Source organism: Eublepharis macularius, chromosome 6 (assembly GCF_028583425.1).
Source record: "Eublepharis macularius isolate TG4126 chromosome 6, MPM_Emac_v1.0, whole genome shotgun sequence".
In the NCBI taxonomy this organism is placed as follows: domain Eukaryota; kingdom Metazoa; phylum Chordata; class Lepidosauria; order Squamata; family Eublepharidae; genus Eublepharis; species Eublepharis macularius.
Window position 1 is genome coordinate 1966529 of NC_072795.1, and position 27233 is coordinate 1993761.

Below are 27233 nucleotides of genomic sequence, written 5' to 3' on the forward strand. Positions count from 1 at the left end.
AACAAGGGGGGAGTTTTTTAAAGTTTAAATGGCTCTCAGCAAAAATGGTTACATGGCGTGTGGCCCCGCCCCCTGATCTCCAGACAGGGGGGAGTTTAGATTGCCCTCCAAGCCGTGAACAGTGCAGAGGGCAATCTAAACTCCCCTCTGTCTGGAGATCAGGGGGCAGGGCCACACACCATGTGACCATTTTCAAGAGGTGTCAGAACTCTACCGCGTTACAGCAGAAAAAAAAGCCCTGATCATTACTAATAGCTGTTCCATGGCTTTTGTTTTGGGATTATGCGGAGGGAGAGAGGAGTGGCAGCAGGGACACAGGCAGGAGGGCAGGCCAAGGCATCAGTAGTGGAAGGATGGGATCCTCCCCGCCCAAGTCTCAACACGCATCCCTGCTTGGGAACTTTTAATTCTGATGTGGCAGTGAGTTCCAATGGCTGAACAGGCTTTGCATGAATAAGAACTTCCTTTTATTTCCTTAAACTTGCTGACTGCCTATTTCAGTTATTCACTGGAATAACTCACTGCTGGGTATTTCTGCATTTTGAAGCTGAACAAGTCGAGTCAGAGTTATTTACTTAGGGAGCAAAGGGTTTATTTTAGCATAAGCTTTCGAGAACTACAGATCTCTTCGTCAGATGCATCGTCATCTTTTGAGAACTACAGCTCTCTTTGTCAGATGCATCGTCAGCTTTTGAGAACTACAACGCTCTTCATCAGATGCATCTGACAAAGAGAGCGGTGGTTCTCGAAAGTTTATGCTACAGTAAAGTTGGTTAGTCTTAAAGGTGCTACTAGCTGGACTCTTTACTATTTTGCAGCTACAGACTAACATGGCTAATTTCTCTGGATCTAAGGAAGAGAGAGAGGCAATGTGTACAGGGGAATCTTTGCTGCACGCTGCACGACTCATCTGTCCCATCCGCTCCAGAAGGCTGGAGACCTGGCTCTTGCAAGCCGTGGAGACAGCCCGCCCGATCAGACTGCAGCCAGGAAGATGCACTTGGAAAGAGGTGGGGTGGAGAAGGGAGGGGAGGTGTCTTTACATGTCTCTAGCCGCAGGGGCAGGGGAGTGTGTCACCGGATAACACCTCTTGCACAGGAGGGGCACGTTTCTCTAAAACAGTCACCTGTTCCTTCCCCTCCCCCACCATTGCTCGCACTCTCAGTAAGTACAAATTCATTACTGCAGCTTTCCCTCAAAGATTAAAAACGGAGCCAAAAATCAATTCAAGTTTGCTGACAAAAAAGCCTTCATGCTAATGCTGTCATTGAGGCAGCCAAAATGGGATTCCTTGGCCTCGGCGTGAATATTAATTGCTTTTACATAATGCTGCCGAAGAAGCCAGGCACACTCTCCGGAATTCACTGGGGGACCCAGAGGGGTGGAGTCAGAAGGGAGCAAAGCTCCTTTCCCAGCTGTGAGGTTAGGCTGCCCACCATCAGCCCCCAGATAGGCACCTCACGGACACCACCATGTGCTACAAGCCAAGGAGGACTCCAGGGGCAGTAGGCAAGGAAGTGCCCAGTGCGCCAAATAGCACCAGCCACGCTGACGTGGGCAGAGTGTTCCTCCTTGGACCCCAGAAGGGTGGGAGCGAAATCCATTTGCTGAGTCAGCCTGAGGTCTCTTGCATGCTTTTCCCTACCTTATTTTGATGCTGACTCATCTTCCAGGGACTGCTGACAGCCGACGATGGGGACGCAGCATGTGACTGATGTGGGTGCCCTAGGACACAGCTCAATGGAAGTAACGTAAACTGGAAATCCCACTCCAGGGAATAGGGCAGCGTGACGAAAGATTAAATCATTGGGGGCTTCTCTTGGCTTGTCTTGTTTTGTCGCGGTAGTGAACGATACCTCCATGCTCAGAGGTGGTGTGCTGCTGAATGCCACATGCACAGCATGTGGGTGTTGCAGAAGTAGCCAGCTGGGCACAGTTGGGAACGGCACTGGACTGGGTGGCCCTGATCTCCCAGAGCTCTTCCACTGGTCTTACCTGTTCCCTTCGAGAAAAAAGAGACCGCTGAATTGCAACGGATAACGAAGCTCAGGACAATGCATCCACCTGGACTGAATCGAGACCTCGGCTTCCTGTCTCATTACCAATGCTGATTTCTCCACACCCACCACCCCTCTGCATAACCCACCCTATTCAATCACGCCTGCTATTGTCATCCACCAGCTTTTGTCATTTGGCATCTGAAATCACTCCACTCTCCAAGATACAAGGAAAAAAGGACTCACGTTCTAGCAGCATCTGAAGAAGTGAGCTGTGACTCATGAAAGCTCATCCCCTACCACCAATTTGGTTAGTCTTGTAGGTGCTCCTGGGCTCTTGCTCTTCTCTGCTTCAGTGATGCTTGTGCCAGAGAATGCCCCACATGAATCAGATCTGCTGCATCTGACAGCAAAAGGTCTTGAGCTGGCCCTGCCAGGGAGAGATGCCCAGACTGGGGCATTCTCTCCCAAGCCTGCCTCGTGCTCCTTTGCTCCCAAAGCTCCTGCTTTTAAGGGGGAAGAATTATATTAGCTGAATGGGCGATGAGCTTGTCACCTGTCCAAGTCAGCAATTTCAGACTTCTCCACTTTTTGGAGGTGGAAATGGGAATGAACCAGGAAAAAGAAAGGGGAATGTACCGGTAGAGATAGGAATGAACCGGGAAAAAATTGAACCATATGGTTCGTCGCATTTCACAAACCACGAATTTTCATGAACCTGCCCCAGTTCACGAACTGGTTCATTTGGTTTGTGACAACGTCACATCCAGGTCAGCAAATTGTCACTTCTGGGCCAGCAGAAGGCCACTTCCAGGTCAACAGAAGGTCTGCAGGACGTCCATCCCCTGTTGCCTAGGAAATTGATTGATCAGTGCCAGGCTGTCTGCCGTGACAAACCAAAAAACAAACCAAACGAACCAGCCTGAAGTTTGTGGCAGTTTGTCAGAAATGGGCTCTGACAAACCGCTGGTTCGTAAACCACAAACCGGCTCGGTTCTTCACGAACTTTGGTTCGCATTTTGGTTCGTTGCCCACCTCTAGTCCTCAGTGATGCATCAGCCATTCTCCCTAGGGGAGGGGGTGGCTGGGGGAGGAGTTTCTAGTGCCTGCAGAATGAGCTCCTGTGGGTTTCTCTTGCAAATGGGGTGCTTGGAGTGGGGATTGTGAGAACAGAGCCAGAGCGGCAGACCTCATTCCGGATTTGTACATGCAGAAGGGCCTGTCGACACCTCCCCGGGTTGCCTGCTTGTACTCCTCCTGAACATGCATCTGTTGCCGCCATCTCTGTGAACCTTTAGAACTGTCTGCCTCAGGCAATCCCGGCGGCTGTCTCCCGAGTCCCCGGGAGTGCCGAGTTCAGACTTACGGACCGAGGGAGGCAAGGGAGCTGCTCGTGTTGTTTGTGCTGCCAACAAGGGTGGGAGCCTCTTGCTCGGCTGCTCTTTTTGCTGCTGGGTTTGTGATGTTGCTGTTTTTAATGGCCAACCAACTTGAAGGTCCAGTTTGGGTGTCAAACCCCCAAAAGATGACCGGAGAGTCCCAAAGCATTTCCTTTTGCCTCGTTCCTCTAATTCATCCATTTCAATGGATGGTTGCCACGTGTTAAAAACTGGCGAGGCCCGCAGGCAGCCATGCTCAGCCTCCTTTCTGCGGGGCTTCTGCAGAGGCAGATTGGGCCAGGGGGGCTCTCCCTCCCTGCTGTGCCCAGGAGAGTGAGAACTGAGCAGCTCAGCTCTGGGCTGCCATCTGGAAGGAAGCATCTCCTGGTATCTAGCTTTGACCTCAAAACGTCAAGCCTTGAAAATCTCTGTGGTCTTTAAGGTGCCACTGGATCCGCATTTTGCTGTCCTGCAAAAGTGACCCTCCACACTAAGCCCCTTCATTGCACGCAGAAGTCTGTGCTGTACGTTCCCTCACCCAGGCACCTTCAGCAAGATTTTTAAAGTGGCGGTGGGGATTGGAGAGGGAATGTTTAATTAAAATAGCAGCCCCAAATGGTTAAGACTGGCATTGGCGATGCCTGGGGAAAGAACGAGATCCTTATTTCCGCTCCAAGGAAGATGCGGCCACAAAAGGCTGGGAAGAAAATGGAGGAAGATCAAAGGAGAGATTCTTCTTTAGGAAAGCAGATGGCACAGAGCTGCTGTGCCGAAGAGGTTGGACCGACTGGGACTCAGCGCCTTGCTCAGAAATGGAGGCATGCTTGCGGGCAAGGAGAGAATTGCTGGTGGGCTACAAGGAAGGCAGAAAGAATGATTAAGAGCCAAGCTACAAGTTATGTCCTACACAGGTTGGACGCTTGTCAGCTTCCCTCAAGTTTTGATGGGAAATGTAGGCGTCCTGGTTTTACAGCTTGGCTCTCCATTACAGCTGCAAGACCAGGATGTGCCTACATTCCCCATCAAAACTTGAGGGAAGCTGACGAGTGTCCAACCTGTGTCAGGCGTCACTTGCAGCTTGGCTCTGAGAGGCACCTGCCAAATGATCCATCCCATCCAGGGATGCCGACTGTTGCCCTCCCCTGGAGGAGCGAGATACAAGGATTTCCAGCAAAATCTTCCCTGGATGGCCGATTGTTTCAGGCAACATTCAGAGTGCTGGTTCTTACCTTTCATGCCCTAAATGGCTTGGGACTGGAGGACCTGAAGGATTAGCTCCTCCAGTACTGTCCAGTTCCTCCAGTTAAAGTACTCCTCCGAGCCCTGCTTCCTGTGTCAAACCTGCAGAGCTGAAGCGGGTGGCAACCAGAGACAGGGCCTTTTCAGCGGTGGCACCTTGCCTGCAGAATACCTTGCCCCTTGAGGCTTGTGTGGCTTCTGCCCTACTCTCTTTTAGTTCCCAGGAGAAAACATTTCTTTGAATTAAGGGGGTGTGGTCTATAAATTGTTTCCACAGTCTGCTTTTAGCCTGAAAACTGGGGGCCAAGCTACAAGTGATGAATGATACTTGAACGGCAAGTGTATTTCTCTCTGTTCACTTGCCCTCCACTCAATCCACTTGCCGTTCAAGTGTCATTCATCACTTGTAGCTTGGCCCTATGAGAATAATTTTCAGATGCTCAAAAAATTATTCTGTTTTTATATCCATGTTTTAAATACTTAATCTGCAATGATTTGAATACTATGTTATGATTTCATCATAATTTATTTTATTTATGTCATTTATGGTCCACCTTTCTCACTGAGGGCCAAGCTACACATGACGAATGACACTTGAACGGCAAGTGGATTGAGTGGAGGGCAAGTGAACAGGGAGAAATACACTTGCCGTTCAAGTGTCATTCGTCATGTGTAGCTTGGCCCTGAGACTCAAGGCGGATTACACAGTGTGAGACCAGTACAGTCAGTATCAAGGGCAATTTCATAAACAATGCCACGGGGTAAATAAATGCAAGTTTACAAAGACACAGCATTAGCAGTGATCCAATACAGAGTTGAAGAAGTGCTGAAACAGAACAGAAGCAATTCTAGGGCTGACATAGGGGCACATGTTTAAAGCACCAAGTAGTACGTAAGGCGACGTAGTGGTGAAGTCTATGGTCCCTAACTCATTAGTGGAGCATCTGAGCACCCCTCCCTACAATACAAAAGCCCTTTTGAATAATCCAGTTTTGCATTGTTTTATTTTGTAAGGGGCCTCAAGCAGCTTCTCTGGCGAAATGGGCAGAGACCCTTTTCTAAATCAGTCAGTGGTGGTGCAGCACTCATCTCACTCCCTTTCTCTCAGGAACCACATTCCAACCAGGGACTCATGCAGAGGCATGGTGGGGCAGACCCTTCCGTCCTCTCAAAGTGAATTCTCTCAGGTTTAAGAGCAGGCTTCCAAGTTTCATTCTGTTAATCCAAATTTTGAAATGCTGCTCCATTGGCTAGTTGCAAATGTTGAAGGGTGGCCTGTCTGTGGCTAGTCAGTGGGGAAGGAAAGGTGCTCTGCACATGTTCAGAGGTGGTCACCCATTGCCTTGAGGTTGGGGTCTGTAGCTGAACGTCAGTGAGCTCTTGCACAATGAAGCCTGGTTTAGGAAAGGGGTCTGAAGAGGCCCCAGTGCGTGGTGTGCAGAAATTTCTAAGGTAGAGATGTACAACTAGAGGTCAATGGAAATGTTCTGAGACTGAATTCACAGTATGATTTCCCTTCCTGTATCCATCTGAAGGAGTAAGCTGGGACTTGCAAAAGTTCATTTTTAAATAAATATTGTTAGTCTTTAAGGGGCTTTGGTTTTATTTTGCTAGGACAGCCTAATATGGCTGCCCCTTTCCAGCCAAGCCATGGGTAGGTTCAGGGGGGTGAGATTAGCTCGGGGGACTGTTGGCACTGTTGGGCTTGGCCTTTGTGCCTCTAGGTCCGGTGTTGTGCAGTGCCTCTTTATTTAAAATATTTTTCACTCTTCCCTGTTTAAAATCGCTCGAGGCCATTTCAAATGCAAAATTAAAACAAGAAGACACGAATGAAGCCAATCAGCAGATTAATACACCCTGTGCTGCTGAGAGCGCTCAGCCTAAAAGGGGCCATAAACCAACTAAAATAGCCACAGAAATAATGAAAATAAGAGTGTTAATAGCAGCAGCGCTTAAAACTCCTAACAGGGCTGACACCATGTGCTAAAATGACTAGTGAACCCTGCAAAAGCTCTGAGCCTGGCACTGGAATTTGGTGCCAGGTGAACAGAGAGGGAATGGGGGCCCCATAGAGAAAAGGCCCTGCTCTCCATGGCCCTCTGCCTCTCCTCCCAGGCAGGGAAACACAAAGCAGGGCCTGACAAAATGAGTTTGCTGTCCTTAGCAAGATGTTTTATCTCAGCCTTCATCCCATTTGCCTGTATTGTAAGGATACTGATGCCGGCCTACCCCACAGGGTTGTTATATGGGTTTTGATGACAGTGTGTGAAAACAAGATTGAGCGCTCTGAAATGCCATGAAGGTGCTGAGCTTTCTGTATTGAATTGCCTACATTTACATTGTCTGTATACACACACACATACACACGACTCACCCACCCCAATTATTTTCATGAATGAGAAAAAGTTCCAGCTGATGGGCAGATTTGTATTTCATTGGCTATTGTTGTTATTTATAGCAGATATTAAAAAAAAACATTAATAAGTGGTGCAACGTAAACCGGACCATCCGGTGGTACCGAATCAATTAATTACAGCTACAGAGGAAAATTTGGCTGGGGGATAGCAGGCCCCAGGAATGGGGTGGGGACCTTAACAGGGTAAATATTTCATGCTTTAAAAATGACTGTGGCCGACATTCAAAGCCATGTTCAAACAAGCCTTCATCAATGTATCATGTCCTCCTCCTCCTCCTCCTCCTCTTCTTCTTCTTCTTCTTCTTCTTCTTCTTCTTCTTCTTCGCTTCACTTATAGCCCACCGTTCTCATTGAGACTCAGGGTGGATGAAATATGAAATATGAAAAGCAATTCCATCAGACAGCAAAGGCTGCTGATAAACAATGCTAAAGGACTAAGTTTACATAACTGGAAAAACAATGCAAATGAAAATCGGTCTAAGGCATGACATACCTTAATGAAGAAATGCAGTTGCAAAGCTGGAGGGCATTGCAGTAAAAAAGGGGACGGTGATACATACAATAAATGTAGCAATAGGCTACAATCCTGTTCCATTACAGACGGGAGCTCCTGTGGTGTTCCATTATACTGTTATGCTAATACCTCTGTATTGTCAAAGTGTTAATTTTCTTAGAACAACAAAGGAAAAAGAAATATCCCTGCAGTAGCTGGATAGCTCTGCCCTTTGTAAAAGAAATGAATTGCTTTACTGTTACGGTGAACAATCAAACTGACAAAATGTGAAAAATGCAAGTGAAACATAAATAAAGCAGAGTAAAAGATCACACTCTGTTAAAGATCATACTCTGGTTTTTAAGCATAGTTCATAGAATCAAGAGTTGGGAGGGGCCTGAGCATCCTGGCTGCTCTCCTCTGCTCCTGTTCCAGTTTGCCCACCTCCTTTCTGAAGTGAAATCAAAAAGAGTCCAGTAGCACCTTTAAGACTAACCAATTTTATTGTAGCATAAGCTTTCGAGAATCTGCACACAGTCCTCCAGGTGTGGCTTGACCAACACGGTATGCAGTGTGGCCATGACATCCTGTGATTTTGATGTTATGCCTTTGTTAATACTCTCCAAGATTGTGTTCGCCTTTTTTGCTGCTGCATCACACTGTCTACACATATTTAGCTTCCCATCCACCCGTATAAAAACAATAATAACAACATTCGATTTATCTACCACCCTTCAGGACAACTTAACAGCCACTCAGAGCAGTTTACAAACTATGTTATTATTATCCTCACAACAACAATCACCTTGTGAGGTGGGTGGGGCCGAGAGAGCTCCAGAGAGCCGTGACCGGCCCAAGGTCACCCAGCTGGCTTCAAGTGGAGGAGGAGTGGGGAATCAGATCTGGCTCTCCAGATAAGACTCCTGCCACTCTTAACCGCTACATCAAATTGGCTCTCAAGATCTGGTCCACACACACTACTTTCCGGAAATGTATCCCTCGTCCAGCAAGCATGCTTTGCATTTTTGTTACTCAGGTGGATAACCTGGCACTTATCCATGTTAAATCACATCTTATTCACATCTGCCCACTTTTCCAGTGTGTTCAGATCTCACTGAATTCTGTCCCTGCCTTGCTTTCTTCTCCTCCCAGTTTGATTTCATATGTAAATTTAATTAGTAGTCCCTTCCCACCCTCATCTAGATCATTTATAAAAATATTGAAAAGCACTGGGCCCAGAACCGAGCCCTGTGGCGCTCCCCTGGACACCTCCCTCCAATCAGGTGTGATGCCACTGACTGCTACTCTTTGAGTGTGGTTATCCAGCCAGGTCCCTATCCATCTAGCCATCCTACTGTCCAGTCTATCCAGTTTACCTATCAGAACAGTATGACAAGCTAAAAGTGCTAAACAGGCAACCTGGCAATCCTTCCTGTACAGAGCCAGTGGCCCTTTGACCCAATAGCCCATGGAGAAATTCTGTCCTGCTTCTTGGGTGGCCCCTAAATGCCACAGGGTTTGGGGGCAAGCAGCCCTCTGCCTTGTCCTTGCCCGCCAACATGCCAAACTGAAATTAAGAAGGGAAATGGCCACCCCCTGGCATTCTTGGCTTCCTGGAGGATTTGACCAGACAGTGGCCAGTTGTGCCTGAGTGGAGCCCCATGTTTAGCCTTAGAGCTCCTTTCAAAAGTTGTTAGCGTGGAGGAGCGGTCCAATCAAAGCATATTAGCTCAGATAACTCAGTGGAACGGGTATGTTCCGAGGCAGTCTACCTCAGTTGCTGGACCAAAATAACAGGGGGGGGGGGCTGCTTCTTCTGTGCCCAGTTCGTGGTCTTCCCGGGAGTGTCCGGCTGGCCAGTCTGCAATGCAGGTATCGAGGGCACTTTGTGCTGGCTCTGCCTTTCACAGCCTCATACACTTCCTCAGGAGCTCAGGGCCCTGCATTTATGAAATGGGAAAAGCGCCGAGCGAAAGAGGGAAGAGAGCTTGTTGCGTGTGCCAAGTCGATGTGTGAATGGCAGAGCCTTTTGCCCCAACAGAAGGGGGCATCATGCCTGTGCCCCAGAGAAGTAGGAAACGGATTCTACACAGATCTTTGGGGGGGGGGGAACCCTGCCACGCTGTTGCCAGAAGAAAAGATCCAGGCCTGCGCTCTTGTGCACGCCTGGCTCAGCTTCACAGCTCCCTTCCCAACACCTCCAAGTAATTCAGCCAACTGAGGGCCAAGCTACACATGACGAATGACACTTGAACAGCAAGTGTATTTCTCCCTGTTCACTTGCCCTCCACTCAATCCACTTGCCGTTCAAGTGTCATTCGTCATGTGTAGCTTGGCCCTGAGAAGCTCTTCTTGGGAAAGGGAAACTCCAGAGCACCATTTCCAGCCCATCCTCAAAGTCCAAGCAGTTCCTTTCATCTTCCCTGCTGGTATTGCAGCTGTGAAAACATTACCTACAAAATCAAAAGAACCAAGGAAAAGAGTGGAGGGGGCGGGCGGGAGGAATTGCTCGCTTGGGGTGGGTGGAATCTGGAGCAGCTTTTGGTTCACAAAAAACAACTGTTTTGAGGATCAAAAGTGGCATTAGGAAGTCCAAAGCATCTCACGGGGAAGGGGTGCCTTTGGGCAGCTTTTTATTCATTGATCGTTCGGGATAATTAACACTTCTGCCTGCCTTTGGCATTCCTCTTTCCTGCCACTGTTGTGATGTTCTGTTAACCAGGCAGCCGCCCCTGGAGGCCAGAACTTCTTGGGGGTGCCATGCAGGGGGAGGGAGGCCTGGGAGCCAGACAGCCCCCCGGGAAGGCCCGTCTAGGACGCCCATGCGCAGCTGCCATGCTCCTAACTGGGCCGCATGCAGAAAAGCTTAACTGTGGATTGTGACCCCAGGCCTTCGCCAGGCTGCTTTGCACTTCTACAAAAATGCATAGCCCTTCCTTACGCACTGAAGAGCGCTCAGATCTCTTCCCCCTTCCCCACAATCACAGACCTGTCTTGAGCATTTGGTCACTGTATGGTGGCTTGGGGGGGGGGGATGGGCTTTTCTTCCCAGTCTTGGCTATCCTGTGTTTGCCGTGAGATGCCCCTAGGGCAGGTCACACCTAGCGCCATCCTTCATGCTCACATGGATTTAAAACTCCATCGTGGAAGCTCCAGTAAAGGGATTTCTCTGCAGTGACTCCTCGGCTCTCGCTCAGGCTTTTCTCTGGTGTGGTGGTTGTGTGTGGTTTCCACACAGAGAAGCATCGAGTCCTGCAACTGTCCCGTCTGCATTTTGAAGTGTTTGAGTCCTGGAGGGCTTTTCTGGAATGGGTAAACATGGAATCTGGCCAATATTTGGGCACTGCCCTCCCCGCAGCAGTTTCAGTGCAGGTTGTCCAGCCAGTGCGTGGATGGGAAGGGAGTGCGTGGGCAGGAGATGGCCAGTTTTTAGCCACTTGGGGCAACATAAATGATGCTTGCAAGGGGGTGCAATGAAGCCCCAAGAGGCTAGTTTAAAACTGCAACCTTCTCAGCTGGAGGCTCTTTGCATGTGTTTGCATGGAAGCTGTCACTTGCCTTACAGGTTTCTTCAGTCATTTCAACCTTACTGTTAGCGTGTCTGGTCCTCTACTGGGGCAGTATCACACACTCCTACAATAACCCTGTAAGGTAGGCTTGTGTCAGTATTCACGTTTTTCCAGACCTTCGCATTTGCAGGTCTCATGGAGTATGGCCATTATAGTAGGCGTATGTACATACATACATTTGAAGCTGCCTTGTACTGAAAGGCCCTTACCCTGTGGCCCCTACCCTGTGGAACGGCCTGCCGGAGGAGGTCAGGAGAGCCCCCACTCACCTGGCTTCCCACAAACGATGCAAAACCGAATAACTCAAAAAGGCTTTTTACTCAGATAGGAGGGCTGTATTTGGGGGGGGGGGGGTCTCAGATGCTTCGCTAATGAATTAAGGATCATAGACTTCGCCAGTATATTGCCTTACATATTATCTGTTGCTTCAGATATGTGCTTCTATGAGCTACTTATGCTTCATGTGGTCTAATGTCGGTCCAGAATTGATTATTTTCTGTTTCAACATTTCTTCAACTGTGTATCGGATCCTTGCTAATGCTGTGTCTTTGTAAACTTGTATTTATTTACCCTATGGCTTTGTTTATGGACATGTCCTTGCTACTGATTGTACTAATCTCATACCATGTAATCTGCCTTGAGTCTCAGTGAGAAAGACGGACTATAAATGAGAGAGAGAGAGAGAGAGAGAGAGAGCGCATTGGCACATCAAAGGCAGGAAGGTCTGCTCTGACTGGCAGTGAGTCTCCAAGATTTCCAGGTGAGATCTTTCACCTCACCTGCTACCTGATCATTTTATCATCACCTGCTACCTAATCCTTTTAGTCATGCAGATTAACACTGAAGGAGATGCAGATCTTTCAAAGTACACACATCTCTCTCTCTCTCTCTCTCCCCCTCTCCCTCTCTCTCTCTCTCTCTCTCTGTGTGTGTGTGTGTGTGTGTGTGTGTCACACACACACGCGCGCACACACAGCATCTGTCAGAGAGTGTAGCATTTCTCTTTGCTCCAAAGCCAGCCCCGGAGAAGAATCCCTTCCCAAGTTTCCAACCGAAAGGTCAGCAATTAATTGGTCAACTGCCTGTCAGGGAGGTGTCAAGAATTTAATCCTCTGCTGAGGGGAGGCAGGTGAACATCTTAGTGGCAGGGCAAATGGGGTGCCCAGCTCTGCCTCTGACAGCTGCGGCCTTTGAGGCCAGCGAGGTGCCCTCCGCCCTGGGGGAAGCGAGCAAGGGAATCTGCAGCACGGATTCGTCTCTCCTGGCACCCGAAGGAGCAGCTGCTGGAATAAAACCTGCCTTTAAAATGCCACAAGAGCCCAGTTGGTCTTTGCAGCAAGGGACTAGCCAGATTGCCCGGCCAGAATCAGTCTCTCCACCTCTGGTTTGGATTCCAGGAACAGAATCAAGTAGGTGATCTCAAGCTGACCTTGCAAGTGATCTCTAGTTGACCGGGCCTGGCTTGGAGACCTGGGGAGCTCCTGGGAAAGGACCTTGCCTGCAGCCAGGGAGTATCTGCAAACATTCCGTACTGCAGGTAACTCCGCCTGCTCACTCAGGACACGCTTGGTCCCTCGGGCTTCAGTGGCTGCTCCCCTCTCCCTCTTAAGGCCCGGACACGTGAAAGTTTGAATTGGCAAGATGGAGGGCAACCTCAGATGAGGCCGGCCCATTCTGGCATGTTGAATTGTTCCCGTGAATGTTTCCAATGTGTGTTCAATGTGCATCTATTGATTTTAGGCGGTTTCGGATCAGCTTGGGCACAACCCTTCCCTAAATAAAGGAGAGCGGGGAGAAGTACAGATCAAGACCGCTTCCTCTTGTTTACTTCACTTGTCTAAACCAATCTTTTGCTCAAACCTGGAGTCAGAGGAGAGGTCTGTCAATGGAGCCGGCACTCTTTGAAATGTAGCCACCCGGCACACGCCACTCTCTACACCGCTGGACTGTGGTCTCTCGGCCCCAGCTTTGCAGCTAGAATCCTGCTTCCCTGAGGGCTGCCACGTTGCCGGCACTCCCCATGCTGAGGCCAACATAAAGCTGCCTCCTGGGGCCAGGGGAAGGAAGTGGCACCCCCATTTTAAAAAGGATTAGCTAATAGGTGGTGGGGAAGATCTCGGCCTGAGACCTGGGGAGGCGCTGCCAGTCTAATAGACTATACTGGCCTCGATGGACCAAGGACCTGATCCAGTATAAGGCCACTTTATGTGGGGTCCAATGCACGGGGCGAGGACAACGCCTGGCTGCAGCACGAAGACCACGAGGGAAACGGAGTCCTCGCTTGGTCCCTGCAGTCGTGCCCCTCCCCTGCCTAAGTCTGAGCTGCATGTCCGGCCCCGGCTGCTTCCCCTTGCCGAGTTTCCACTCCCCAGCTCCTTGTCGGGCAGCTGAGCAACTGCCCTCCTTCCCCGAATAAGAAACATGAACAGCCTTTTCCTAACTGAGCGGGCCCGTGCTTAACTTCACTTGCAGTTTAAATGGCATTTCGGGGATGCAAGAGATCAGCTTGGATCGAGTTTTGCTCTTTCTGTGAGGAGGGAGGGGAAAGAAGTGGTGTCTGGTTGTCAGGTTGCTGAGTTGTGTAGAACCACAATGGAGGACTAGATCAGATCAAGCCTGAATTCTCCCTAGAAGCTAAAATGACAAAACTGAGGCTATCGTACTTTGGTCACATCATGAGAAGACAAGATTCTCTGGGAAAGTCAATAATGCTGGGAAAAGTGGAAGGCAGCAGGAAAAGAGGAAGACCTAAAACGAGATGGCTGGACTCACGTCCTCCAGTTTGCAGGAACTGAGCAAGACTGTTAATGATAGGACGTTGTGGAGGTCTTTCCTTCATAGGGTCGCCATAGGTCGGAGACGACTTGACAGCACATAACACACACACAGAGGACTCTTTAATTCCTCCCCCTTCCCAGGTAAGCGCCAAGTCCAGTCGAGATTTCTCTGCGGTGGCCTGGAGAGACCTGACCTTGCTGCTTGTTTTGTGTCACTGGGGTTTCTTGAAGGTCTACCTGAGAGAAAATGTATTAGTAAATTTATAAAATGGGAGGAGGGGAGGGGTGGGAGAGTTTCATGCCTGCCTGGAGGCTATACTGAAGGTCAGCATCCCACACTATCACAGATGCGTGACTTAGTTCCAGACCCATGGAGGCCACCTGTGATTCCTTCCTGGCACTCAGCATAATTCAGAAGTTATTCTGTTTAGGAACCAGCCATGATATTCAACGTCCTGCTATTCAAACCCGCCTCTAATTTAGTCTTATCTAGAGATGGGCACAAACGGGGGAAATGGTGTTTCGTTGCGGTTTGTGGTTCGTCACATTTGACAAACCACGAACCACAAACCGGCATGAAATTGCCCGGATTGCAAACTGGTTCGTTTGGTTCTTGAACACGTCACTTCCGGGTCAGCAGAAAGTCTGCAGGAAGCCCCGCCCCCATTGCCTAGGAAACTGATTGATCGGCGCCAGGCTGTCTGCACTGACAAACCGAAAATCGAACCAAATGAACCAACTTAAAAATCATCACAGTTCGTCAGAAATGCCCTCCGATCAACCGCTGGTTTGCGAACCAAAAAATGGCCTGGTTCGTGATGAACCTTAGTTTGTATTTCAGTTCATGCCCACCTCTAATTATAACAGATTTTGCTGATTATGACATTTTGCCATGTCTGCAGGCAGCATATAAATGATGCAAAGAAACTAATCAAAACTGATAATCGAATCCAGAGCTGGGGACTGGTGGTTGGGCTCAAACTCGTAGCCTCACCAGCTGCAGATGACACCCTCCATCTCTGATGGCAACACCGGGAGTCCCTTCTGCATGAGTCCTGCTTCTTCTTTTCCCCACAACCAGCCCCCCATCACCCACTCCCATCTCTAAGCTTCCTGCCTTGCAGTTGGGGCTTGGGAAGGCACCCTCTCGTCCCTGCCCTCTTTCCTGCTCCTTCAGCATGAGCTTTTCTGCCATGACCATCTGGCTCTCTCCTCACCAAAGCTGCGGACTTAATTGTCAGGGAGTTGATCTCTGATGGGAGCTGGTCGGAGTGGTAGCAGCAGAATTTCCTGCTGTATTTTGCATGGATCAGTAATGCAGACGTGCTTTTGCACTGTGAGTGCTTGATGAATGGGAGGAGGGTTCGTTGGCAGCAAAAACATGTAACAGTTGTAATAATAATAACAACAACATTTGATTTATATACTACCCTTCAGGACAACTTAACGCCCACTCAGAGCTGTTTACACCATATGTTGTTGTTATCCTCATGACAGTCACCCTGTGAGGTGGATGGGGCTGAGAGAGCTCTGAGAGAGCTGTGACTGACCCAAGATCACCCAGCTGGATTCAAGCGGAGGAGTGGGGAATCAAACCCAGTTGTCCAAATTAGAGTCCTGCTGCTCTTAGCCACTACACCAAACTGTAATGCACCCTTTGATTTGGCATAAGGAGCCACAGCATTACAGCCTCTCCCAACCTGACCAGAAGGCGACCAGCTAACAAGCTTGCTCTTTTTCCGGCTCTGTGTCTTCTATCTCCATAGCACCCTGGAGTCAGAAGGGTCCTAGAGGCCATCCAGTCCACTTCCATTCATGCATCCTGGAAATGTCTCTCTCTCACCTCTGCTCGCTCTGCCAAGTCTCCTTGCTCTGTCTTTGTCCTCATCACACTCACTGAACAGCGTTGCTGACAGTTATGGCGAATTGATACAGCAAGAGCCCAGAGCTGATCTGCTAGCTTTGCAAGACCTCTCAGTCCATTTCTTAAGAGACCTTCTCAGAACTTCAGCTGCTGTTTTGGCATGGATCCAGGGGAGTTAGCCATGTTAGTCAGTAGTCACAAAATAGTAAGGAGTCCAGTAGCACCTTTAAGACTAATCAACTTTATTGTAGCAGAAGCTTTGTGGTTCTCGAAAGCTGACAATGCATCTGATGAAGAGTTGTGGTTCTCGAAAGCTCCAGTGCATCTGATGAAGAGAGTTGTGGTTCTTAAATGCTGACGATGCATCTGATGAAGAGAGCTGTGGTTCTTGAAAGCTGATGATGCATCTGATGAAGAGAGCTGTGGTTCTTGAAAACTGACGATGCATCTGACAAAGAGAGTTGTGGTTCTCAAAAGCCGACGATGCATCTGATGAAGAGAACTGTGGTTCTCGAAAGCTTACGCTACAATAAAGTTAGTTAGTCTTAAAGGCGTTTTTGCATGTATGTTTGTGGGCTTGGCTTTACTTTTCTTAAGCAGAATATTTTCTAGTTTCTGCAGGAGAGAAGGGTCACTTTTAAGTTATGGTAGTGGACAGAGTTGTCTTCACTGCGCGTCCTTTTCAGGACAGAGTCTGGATGAAGGCATATATTCAAATATCTGCCATGATTTTCTTGGATGGAGAAGTGAGCAGCCAACGGGCAGACTCCAAACAAGCTTTTGAGGCGAGAGATGGACCAGTGCCGATTCTGTCATGTTGCATGCTTCCTGGGCAAGCTCTGGGAACGTTCTCAAGCCAGCCAAATGATGGAAGTCAGGGAGAGACATTTGGTAAGATTTCATGTAATGGCATGGAGTGTCCCTCCCACGGATGGAAAGATCGTTACACAATCCCACAAAAGCTGTGCGAGGGGTAGAGAAACAGAGATTCCCCAATGAAGCTGAAGTTGGTTCCCAGTTCCTTATTCACGGAGCAAAACACAAATATTGGGGGAAGTTGAACAGCTCTGAACCCCAAAATAAAGTTTATAGCAGCACATAGCACACACCTCCCTATTCAGCAGACTCTGCCCTTTAAGTGGACATATACTGGGTCCTCCTACAAAGCCCAGTTCTTGAGTTAAGAGCTTCAAAGTAGGGTAAGAGATACAAGCCCTCTGTGCCCCGCAGACAATCTTGGACGGCCCCAGATCACACAGCCTTGCACTCACTAGACTGTGGAACCAGGAACTGCGAATAAGGAACTGGGGGTTGGGAACCAACTTCAGCTTCATGATTCCCCAGCCCCTTTGGAATCACAGGTTGGCTTGGCAGGTTGGCCAGAAGCCCCGTGTGGCTGCGAACTGACTCTCACCGGCCCAACAGCTGTGCGCGTGGCCTTGCTGCTCCATTGGAGAAAATTCAAATACCATAGAAGGGTGGTCCTTTTTTAAATGGAAAAGTTAAAAGATAGAACAAAAGAAAGAAAGTGAAACATAACAAAAAGACAACTACAAAGGACGAAGAATGGCCTACAAATTAATCTACAAAGTAAAAACAGTAAAAACAGTAAAACAGTAAAAACAAGAGGGTGGTACTTTTATTAGAGCCCTCACCAGAATTCTTCTGCCAGCAGGATGTGAATTGAATAACTGGAGCTTGACAGATGGGCCAGTTCTGCAGCTTTGACCTGTTTATAGATGGAACCAAGGAACCATCACGAAGCTTCTGTTGTGCCTTTAATGATATGAAAGGAAAGCTTTATGAGAGTAATTGGGTTGTGTGATGCTTTCGACAGAAAGGGTTTTCCATTCCCTTTGCAATCAGAGCTTTTGCTAGAACTCTTTCTCTCTCTGTCTAGCACATGGTGCCCTCAGCTGAAATAAACTTTGATTTATAATGGAAATAGGGTCTTGTGCACAGGTTCCAACATCTGAGAGCTAAACCACACGAGACGGATGACATGAGGACACTCAAGTGAAGGGAGAGGCAATGTTAGCTGGGAAGCCAAGTTCTGAAGGACAGATCGGAAGGCTCCGTCAATTTCACCCACTCTTCAGAGATGGCAAAGAAGATGGCTCCTCAGAGGGTTTGTTTCTTTCACCTTCGCCTCCCAAGGGCTCTGTCAGTTTCACCTCCCCTTCTGGGAGGCAAAGAGGAAATAAGCCCTCTGACCAGCATCTCCCAGGCTCTGTGGAGAGGGGAAATTGACAAAGCCTTCCGATCTGTCTTTTAGAACTCGGCTTCCTGGCTAACATGGCATCTCCCTTCACTTGAGCGTCCTTGTGTAAATCGTCTTGTGCGGTTTGAGTCCTTTTAAGCCTTTCCTGACGTGGACCAGTCCAGTTAGGTCAGGCGGAGGCCATTTAAGCACAGGTTTTTAACAGCCAGAAAAATATCTACTGTGGGGCAGTGGGTGGGTATTAACCAAGGTCCGCACACCAGTCAACATCTGGCAGGAACCCCTGGTCACATGAACACACAGGGATGCATGAAGCTGTCATATATTGGATCCAGCTCTTGGTCCATCAACATCTGTATTGAGAGTCATAAGCATTGAGATTCATAAGCATAAGCATAATTTCAACAGGAAAGAAGAGACTTTAAGAATGAATAGAGCATGGTTTCCCGTCCTGAAAAACCCCAGGCTAACAAAACACTCTATACCCAACAATAGCCCTGCAAAGAAGATTAGCACATCAAGCACCAATCCATATGCTAAAGAACCTCCTCAGGATACAGTGAAGCCTCCCTCCATTAGCATTCCACATCCTGGGAAACTCTTACAGGATGACTCAGCCCAACCCCAACCCTCCTGAGTAGATATAAATGACCTGCCAACATCTTTTCCACACTGTGACACTGAGAGATCTCTGTCTTTTGGTGCTACACCTCTGAAGATGCCAGCCACAGCTGCTGGCGAAACGTCAGGAACTACAACGCCAAGACCACGGCAATACAGCCCGGAAAATCCACAACAACCAACATCTGTATTGTCTACTCTGACAGGCAGCTGCTTTCCAGGGTCTCAAGCTGAGATCTTATCATATCTTCTACTACCCGGTCCTTTTAACTGGAGGTGCCAGCTGGGATTGAACCCAGGACGTTCTGCTTGCAAAGCCTTACTACTACTGAGCCATACTTCACAAAAGCCATTGAAATAAATCTGAGTTACTAGCAGCAGAAGCTCCTCTAGAGCCTACCCTTCTCGAGGATACCGAATCATTTCGCCCTCTAGAAAACTGAGGCTAATCTTGCTAGCTGTGCATGAAGCCACGGAGATCTGCTTCGCCCAGAGGAGAGCTGACTTTATCCTGGGACCGTAAACCAAACAGGGTGCTGTCTTAAAGGGGGAGGAGGGGGTTGAGAACTTATTGATTGCAGGGCAGAAGGAATTTTCAATAGTGCCCGTTTTCAGTCAGTCTCTACCCATTACATTTCACTGCGAAGAGCAACCTTTAAATCAAGGGATTTAAAACACAGGAGTGGAAGCCATTCCTTGCGGCTCCACATTCCACACTGCTCACATGACGCTTCTGGGTGCTGGCCACCAAGGCCGTGGGGCTGGAGGTGTGTCCCCCATGAAGCGAATCCATGCCCCCCACCCCCCGAAGATCTACCTTTTGTTTTGCCTACATCTGAATAGCATGGGAGGGGAGCTTGGCTGTGGGCTGAGGCTCGTCAAGACGGCGCCTGGGACTCTCTACAACTTCTTTCCTGCCCCACCCGAGCCCCAAGTCTGGCCTCCTGTGGGAAAAGGGCTTGGCACAAAGGAGGGCTCCAGCTGCTCATGAGTGAGTTCTCATGGGGTCACAGCTGATTAATTGATTATTCTGAGCAATTATTGAGGGAAAGCAGTTTTACCCGAGGAGGATTTCCCCTGAAACAAATGATTTGTGGGTTTTTCAGTGTGCTGTTGATAAGGTCTTTTCTCCCCATCTGGCCAGATGTGTTCTGTCTTTCTCCCTCTCTCCATCCTTCACGCTCTTATCTCTCACCCCATGAAGACCACCAAGGCTGGACAGGAAAAAACAGGGGTGCCAACAGTGATACCCACCCGTGCCAGGAAAATAACTGGCAGAGGCTCGAACCTTTCGCAAATATGCAGATGCATGCACTTTTCAGTGATGAGTCATTTGAATAAAAACCATGCAATTAATCAATTAAATGTTTTTCTTCCACTGACAATCCCATGCAAATATTTCAATCAAGAAATAAGAGAGCGGCACACATCAGCAATGGGGAAAGTGAGAAAGCGATCTAAAGCTACTGCAGAAAATTGGTTTTATTTTTAGACAACAGTCTAATGCATTTTGAGCTCTTTTTTAAAGGGTATTATGCAAAAAATAGAAGCCTTTGTGCTAAGCTGGAGAAGTTGCGCTTCCATTTGCTCTTTTGGCCAATGCATTCTGTTCTCTGTGTACATAATACAAATATTAAAATTAAAAGAAAAGATGCTGTACTGTGAACGTAAAGCACAGGAGGCTGTTGTAGGAGAAGGCAGCGGGAACAATCCGTCCGCCTCAATGTGTGTGTTTGTAGTTGTGTTTTCCAGAACTCTTGGAGTGGGGGGAAGAGCTGTGCAAATTGAAGCGGGTTCAGGAAAAACGGGCAGCCCTTTGCAGCCCTTGCATGTTTCCCTCTTATTTTTTACTGTTCTTTGGGTCTCCATTCGGGAGAAAGGTTGGGTCTAAATGAAGTAAATAAATATATAAATATTGTATCAAAATGATTTCTCGAAGGGAAGCTGCGTGACGTGCTGCTGGCAAATCACAAAGAGGTTTGTGATGCCCTCAAGAGAAGGTGAAGGCACGCTTAGTCATCCTGAGTCCCTGGAAGAAGGGGGTTCAAGTGAAGGAAGCTGGGGGGAGCAGGGCCCCCACATGGGGGGGGGGAAGAATGCACTTCACTGGGGCCCAGAGGTCTAGCCCAAGCTGCAGACCTCAATAATTTATGCATAAACTGTAGGGGATGTCTGAAGACCTTCACAGAAACTTGTTCCCTTTTATCTATGTATCTGTTGTCTGTATGTTGTGAAATTTGCCGGAGCCCATCAGAAACAGGGTTAGAGTTGCAGTCACACAAGTGATATTCTCAACTGCTGGACCTCCTGGGACTATGCTGTCAAGGACGACCAGACCTCGAGTTCCTTGTGCATCGGCAGGAGGGAGGGGCATCGGATTGTCAGGTCCAGGTTGAGACATTCCTGGAGATTTGGGGGGTTGGGGGTGGAGTCTGGGGAGGATTGGGAGGGAGGGAGCTCAGCGGGGCATAATCCCATAGAGTGTACCCTTCAAAGTAGCCATTTTCTTCAGGTAAGCTTACTAGCCCCCCCCCCGGTAGGGGAAGGGGGTCCCCCACTCCCAGTCTCTGCCCCCTGCCTCCTCTCCTCTGGCCGCTGGTGGTGGGGGGAATGGTGCAGGACGAAGGCTGGAAATGCTGGCGTACGCTACTGCATGCTCCCACATCGCGCTGAGTATGACATATGGAGGTAAACCACCTCCCACCTCCCTCCATTCCCTGCTTTACGTCCTGGGAGACCTGGAAGACCCTGTCTCCAGGGGAACTGATCTCTGTGGCCTGGGGATCTGTTGTAATTCCAGGAGATCTCCAGCCACCACCAGGAGGCTGGCAACCCTAGATGGTGGTTATGAATACAAAGCTGGCAGCCAGAAATGTAAGGAGGTAAAAGAAAGGGTACAAAACGAAGCTGATGGTCGCCAACCTGTGCTCCAGCTCTTCAAATCAGAAAGGGTGTTTCTGCAGTCAGGCAACAGTACAGTAACTAGGGGAGCAGGTGAACAAAATCAAGATGCAAAGGGTTTCAATACAGAGGTGGAGTCTGGGGCAACTGGTTTTCAGTGAAGTGTGCCCAGCCCTGTGGATTCTTTGCACACTGCCAGCGACTGTGGAAGAAGCCAAAAGACGTTTCAGCGAGCTGGCACTCACCCAAAACTTCAGGAGTTCTGTAGTGGGGCAAGAAGGGCTGCGCCAATTGCCCGTCTCGTCTATTGAGTGGGATCTTGGGAGAGAAATGGCCTTTGGGGGGATAGGTCATGGTTTTGCAACGGAGCTTTAAGCTAATTGGTATAATCTCTGCAGCCAACTGGTCCATTAGATTTTTTTTTAAAAAAAAAACCACATTGACAGGATAATCCATTTTTAGTGACCAAACAGTTACAGAATAGTTAGCAAACTTGTAGGACTCTCCGGCTGGGTGTTACTATTGAACAGAAGTTGCAAAAGCGGGCATTTTGTTAATTGAGAAAAGTCCAGCCACAGACTCTGCACAGCAACGGACTGAGTGAGCGGTACCAAAGTGAAAACATTCATTCATTACAGTTAGACTACTGTAATGTTCTCTACATAGGTCTGCCCTTAAAATCAACTCAGAAACTACAATTAGTATATAATGCCACGGCTTGGCTACTGTCAGGCTACAAGCCAAATCTGCATATCGCTCCCTTTTCAGAGACACTCCATTGGTTACCTGAGTTCAGTTCAAGGTGTTTGCTCTCACCTACAAAGCCCTTAAAGGTGCTGGACCCACATACCGGCAGGGCTGCCTCTCCTGCTATGTCCTGCTGTGACAGCCCCACCTATCTGAGCGAACGAAGCCTTTCGAAGGTGCCACTCTGAGAACAGGTGAAATTGGCAATTGCCTGTTGGTGCACATTCTCTGTGGTGGCGCCTAGAATGTGGAAGGCTCTGCCTGAGGCTCTTGGTAAGGTTCTCGTGTGTCTATTGTTTCATAAAATAATGTGCAAAATAGAATTGTTCAGCAGGACATTCTGGTGGAAGGAGGAAAGCTGCAGAGAAACGGATCAGCCCAGGAGGGGACTTTTATTAGGCATAAAGTCTTTCCTCCAATTATTGTCTCGTTGCCTTTAAATAGATATGTTTGCATGCATTGTTCTGGTTTTCTCTCCTGCTCTACAATCACAGCCCAACTGCGTTATTTTGTGACTAGGCATCTTTATTGTTAGATTCAAAAGTTATTATACCTTGTAATCCACTCACTGATTGCCTGATGTTATCATGTTTTGTAATTCGTTTATGGATTGACTGAGAGGTTTTTTATCATACTTATAATCCACCTTGGGTCTCAGTGAGAAAGGCAGACTATAAATAATAGGGATAATAGGGAATAATAAATCCTTGCTGTACGAGTCAATTGTGCACTCAACATCGCCCCTGCTATTTGTCCCCCAAGGTGGTGGTGGGGGGGAGTACACAGGCCTGAAAGGTGAAAAATAGTTTGGGGTAAAGAGGATTTCGAGGGGCCCTTTCTCTCTGCTCCCAGTTGAGTCTTCCCAGCAGCTTGGCATAAGAAAAGCCCTCTGGAAAAACTGTCACAGAACTGACAGAAGATGACCTTTGGCCCTTCTGCTGCCCCAACTTGGATTCTCCTTTTTTTAAAAAAGAAGAAGTTTGGAGCCAGTTTGGTGTAGTGGTTAAAAGCGGCAGGACTCTAATCTGGAGAGCTGGGTTTGATTCCCCCCTCCTCCACTTGAAGCTGGCTGGGTGACCTTGGGGCAGTCACAGCTTCTTGGAGCTCTCTCAGCCCCACCCACCTCACAGGGTGATCGTTGTTGTGGGGATAATAACAACATACTTTGTAAACCGCTCTGAGTGGGCGTTAAGTTATCCTGAAGGGTGGTATGTAAATTGAATGTTGTTGTTGCTGTCAATAAATCAACTAAAGACCTTTAGAGGATTAGTTTGCATCAGACGGGTGCAATGAGTGGAGCGGGAAGGCTGGAAGCCAAGGCCCTGGTTGGGGGGTGTTCCAGCCATAGGGAATGGAAAGGACCCCTCTTCAACAGCCTGTGAGTTTCTTGTGCTTCCTCTACTGTCTCTAAAATGCTCTTTTATGGAATGCTAGTTTATGAAAATGTAACTGGTGGATCAAATCCTTGATTAAATGACCACGTCTGCCCAGGTGAGAGCCATGTTTGCCCTGCATGGGGCTTTCTGCATGCCCCTTTCAGGTACTCTACTCCCCAGGAACAAAGACACCTGGCCCTTTGGGGGAGAATCATAGAATCATAGGGTTGGAAGGGATCTGTAAGATCATCTAGTCCAACCCCTTGCACGGTGCAGGAAATTCACAACTATCTCCTCCTCCACCCACCAGTGACCCCTGCTCCATGCCCAGAAGAGGGCAAAACACCGTCAGGATCCCCTGCCAAACTGGCCTTGGGAAAGATGTATTTTGAGAAAATTGCTTCCTGATCTCAAAGTGGTGATCGGCCTTACACTGGGCATATAAGAAGGGGCTGCGAGAGCTAAGCACTGTTGTAACCCTTCCTGCCGTCCCTCTCATGATCTGTCCAGGTTCACAGAATCAGCATTGCTGTCCGATGGCCATGTAGCCTCTGCTTAAAAACCTCCAAAGAAGGAGAGCCCACCACCTCTCGAGGAAGCCTGTTCCACTTAGGAACCGCTCTATCAGGAGGTTCTTCCTAAGGTTTAGTCAAAGACTCTTTTGATTTAATTTCCACCCGTTGGTTCTGGTCTGACCTTCTGGGGCAGCAGAAAGCAACTCTGTGCAGTCCTCTATATGACAGCCCTTCACATACTTGAAGATGGTTATCCTATCACCTCTCAGAGCCAAACTACAAGTGACGCCTTACACAGGTTGGACACTTGTCAGCTTCCGTCAAGTTTTGATGGGAAATGTAGGCGCCCTGGTTTTACAGCTTGGCTCTCCATTACAGCTGCAAGACCAGGATGCCTACATTTCCCATCAAAACTTGAGGGAAGCTGACTAGTGTCCAACCTGTGTAAGACGTCACTTGTAGCTTGGCTCTCAGTCTTCGAGAAGGATGCTCAGAGACTCCTCGCCCCCTCTGCTGAGCTCTCACTTGCCCTGTGGCTTGGAGAAGGTGGGAGAGGCTTGGGAGCTGCCCGGTTCTGGCTAGAAAGATCGTTGGAGCTCTTTGTGCGCCGGGCGCTTTGCAAGCAATCCTTGGCAGGCAGCTGTTCCTTGGAATGCCTTGCAGCGCTCCAGGTGGCTGTGCCTCCTTTAATTTCATTTAACAAAATTGCAATACGAGGGACTCGGATTATCTCTTGGCTTTTTAAATGACTCTCAATCCCTTTCCTTTTTGTTCTCTCCCCACCCCCACCCCCCTTGCAGGACATCTTCACACCAGAGTGCAAATTTAAGGAGTCCGTCTTTGAAAACTACTATGTTATATACTCCTCTACACTGTACCGGCAGCAGGAATCCGGGAGAGCTTGGTTCTTGGGACTCAATAAAGAAGGGCAGATTATGAAGGGGAACCGGGTGAAAAAGACCAAACCATCTTCACATTTTGTACCCAAACCCATAGAAGGTAGGGAGAGTTCCAAAGGGGTTTCTTTGCATGGTGGGGTGGGATGAGGAGGCGTGACTTGGTATGAATTTGGGGAGGGCCTGAGCAAAGGTGACTGACCGTGAGATTCAGAGGGTACGTGGCTGGGCTCACTTGCTTGAGCCGTCTGAAGTTAATTTGCTTGGCAGGCACCTTTGGCACACTCTGGGGTATATTGTTGTAAGGGGCATATCCAAGAACAATCTTGTCCCGGTGAGAGAGAGGCATGTGTCACTGACACGTGTCTGGTCCTATACAGCCCTGGGCCTTCATCATTCAAAAGTGTGGTGGGGAGAAATGAATGTTATTGTCAGGAATATTAATCATATCCACTCTCATTTCAATAGGAAAGGGCAGGGAATGAGCTCTTCCTAAGATCTGAAGGTGCTACCCTGGGTCAGGGGTCTGATTTGGTCTGGAGCTACTCCTAAGTCAGCCTCCTGCCCCCTCCCACTAAAAATGAACTTCAGACGTTGGGTGGGGAAAGCCCCTGCCTGGCACCTTTGAGAGTCTCTCTCAATACCAGCCAAGCAGGACTGAAGGCAGACACCTTTGTTTTTGTTTTTTCATTTGGGGTTCTCATTGAGACCTCTGGAGTCCTTAAATAGCTCCCCCCTCACCTGCTTCCTATTGCAAATTCTTGGGCTGTCTTTACAAGCGACACTAAAACCATCTTGTGCTCTCTTGTAATGCAGGGTTTGTTTGCGGTTTGTATGTGTGCAGATCCGTTTTTTGTCACCCCGTGGAGGCCCTCCATTCAGGAGGCTGCTACTGAGCCCATAGGACTGTGCATTTTGAGATTCTCCTTTCCTGGACAGAGGCCGTCCAGCATTTTGCTTTCTGCTCCTCCATTATGCAGAATGTGGGCAAATCAAGCGGCGTCCCTTGCTTTGCTCTGGATTTAGCGAGGACTCAAATGAACCTTTTTCCAGTTTGGATCGAATGGGGAGGATGTCAACTAAAGCTGGATTTGTATCTGAAACCGAGTGGGTCAGGTATAATGCTTACAATGTTAGAGGATGGACTGGGAAGTTTAGTTTGAATCCCTGCTGGAGCCAGGCATTTTCCGGCTGTTTAGGATGCCGTTTGTATCCCTCCTTCCTTCTGAAGAGTCAGCTACAAGCGACGCCTGACACCGGTTGGACACTTGTCAGCTTCCCTCAAGTTTTAATGGGAAATGTAGGCATCCTGGTTTTACAGCTGTGGGCCAAGCTACAAGTGACAAATGACACTTGAACAGCAAGTGGATTGAGGGCCAAGCTACAAGTGACGAATGACACTTGAACAGCAAGTGGATTGAGTGGAGGGCAAGTGAACAAGGTGAAATACACTTGCCGTTCAAGTGTCATTTGTCACTTGTAGCTTGGCCCTCAGTGGAGAGCAAGTGGAGGGCAAGTGAACAGGGAGGAATACACTTGCCGTTCAAGTGTCATTTGTCACTTGTAGCTTGGCCCTCAGTGGAGAGCAAGTGGAGGGCAGGTGAACAGGGAGGAATACACTTGCCGTTCAAGTGTCATTTGTCACTTGTAGCTTGGCCCTCAGTGGAGAGCAAGTGGAGGGCAAGTGAACAGGGAGGAATACACTTGCCGTTCAAGTGTCATTTGTCACTTGTAGCTTGGCCCTCAGTGGAGAGCAAGTGGAGGGCAGGTGAACAGGGAGGAATACACTTGCTGTTCAAGTGTCATTTGTCACTTGTAGTTTGGCCCTGTAATGGAGAGCCAAGCTGTAAAACCAGGACACCTACATTTCCCATCAAAACTTGAGGGAAGCTTACAAGTGTCCAACTGGTGTCAGGTGTCACTTGTAGCAGGAACATTCCTATCCAAGCTCAGGCTAGTAGTGCAATCCTAAGAAGAATTACACCAGTCTGAGCCCATTGAAATCAAAGGGCTTAGACTGGAGAAACTCTTTTTAGGATTGCACTATACATCTACAAGAGTCCAGTGGCACCTTTAAGACTAACCAACTTTATTGTAGCATAAGCTTTCGAGAGCCACAGCTCTCTTTGTCAGATGCATCTGACAAAGAGAGCTGTGGTTCTCAAAAGCTTCTGCTACAATAAAGTTGGTTAGTCTTAAAGGGTTAGGGTTAGTGTTAGGG

At 48.5% G+C, this 27233-nt stretch overlaps 1 protein-coding gene across 2 annotated transcripts in view; it reads left to right on the forward strand.

Annotated features, from left to right (window-relative positions):
* FGF12 (fibroblast growth factor 12) overlaps positions 1–27233 on the forward strand; it is a 127043-nt gene that overhangs the window by 82392 nt on the left and 17418 nt on the right. For both annotated transcript variants that reach the window (XM_054983190.1, XM_054983191.1), the window contains exon 4: positions 24917–25115. In XM_054983190.1, the coding sequence (XP_054839165.1) occupies positions 24917–25115 (199 nt within the window). The remainder of the gene's footprint in view (positions 1–24916; positions 25116–27233) is intronic.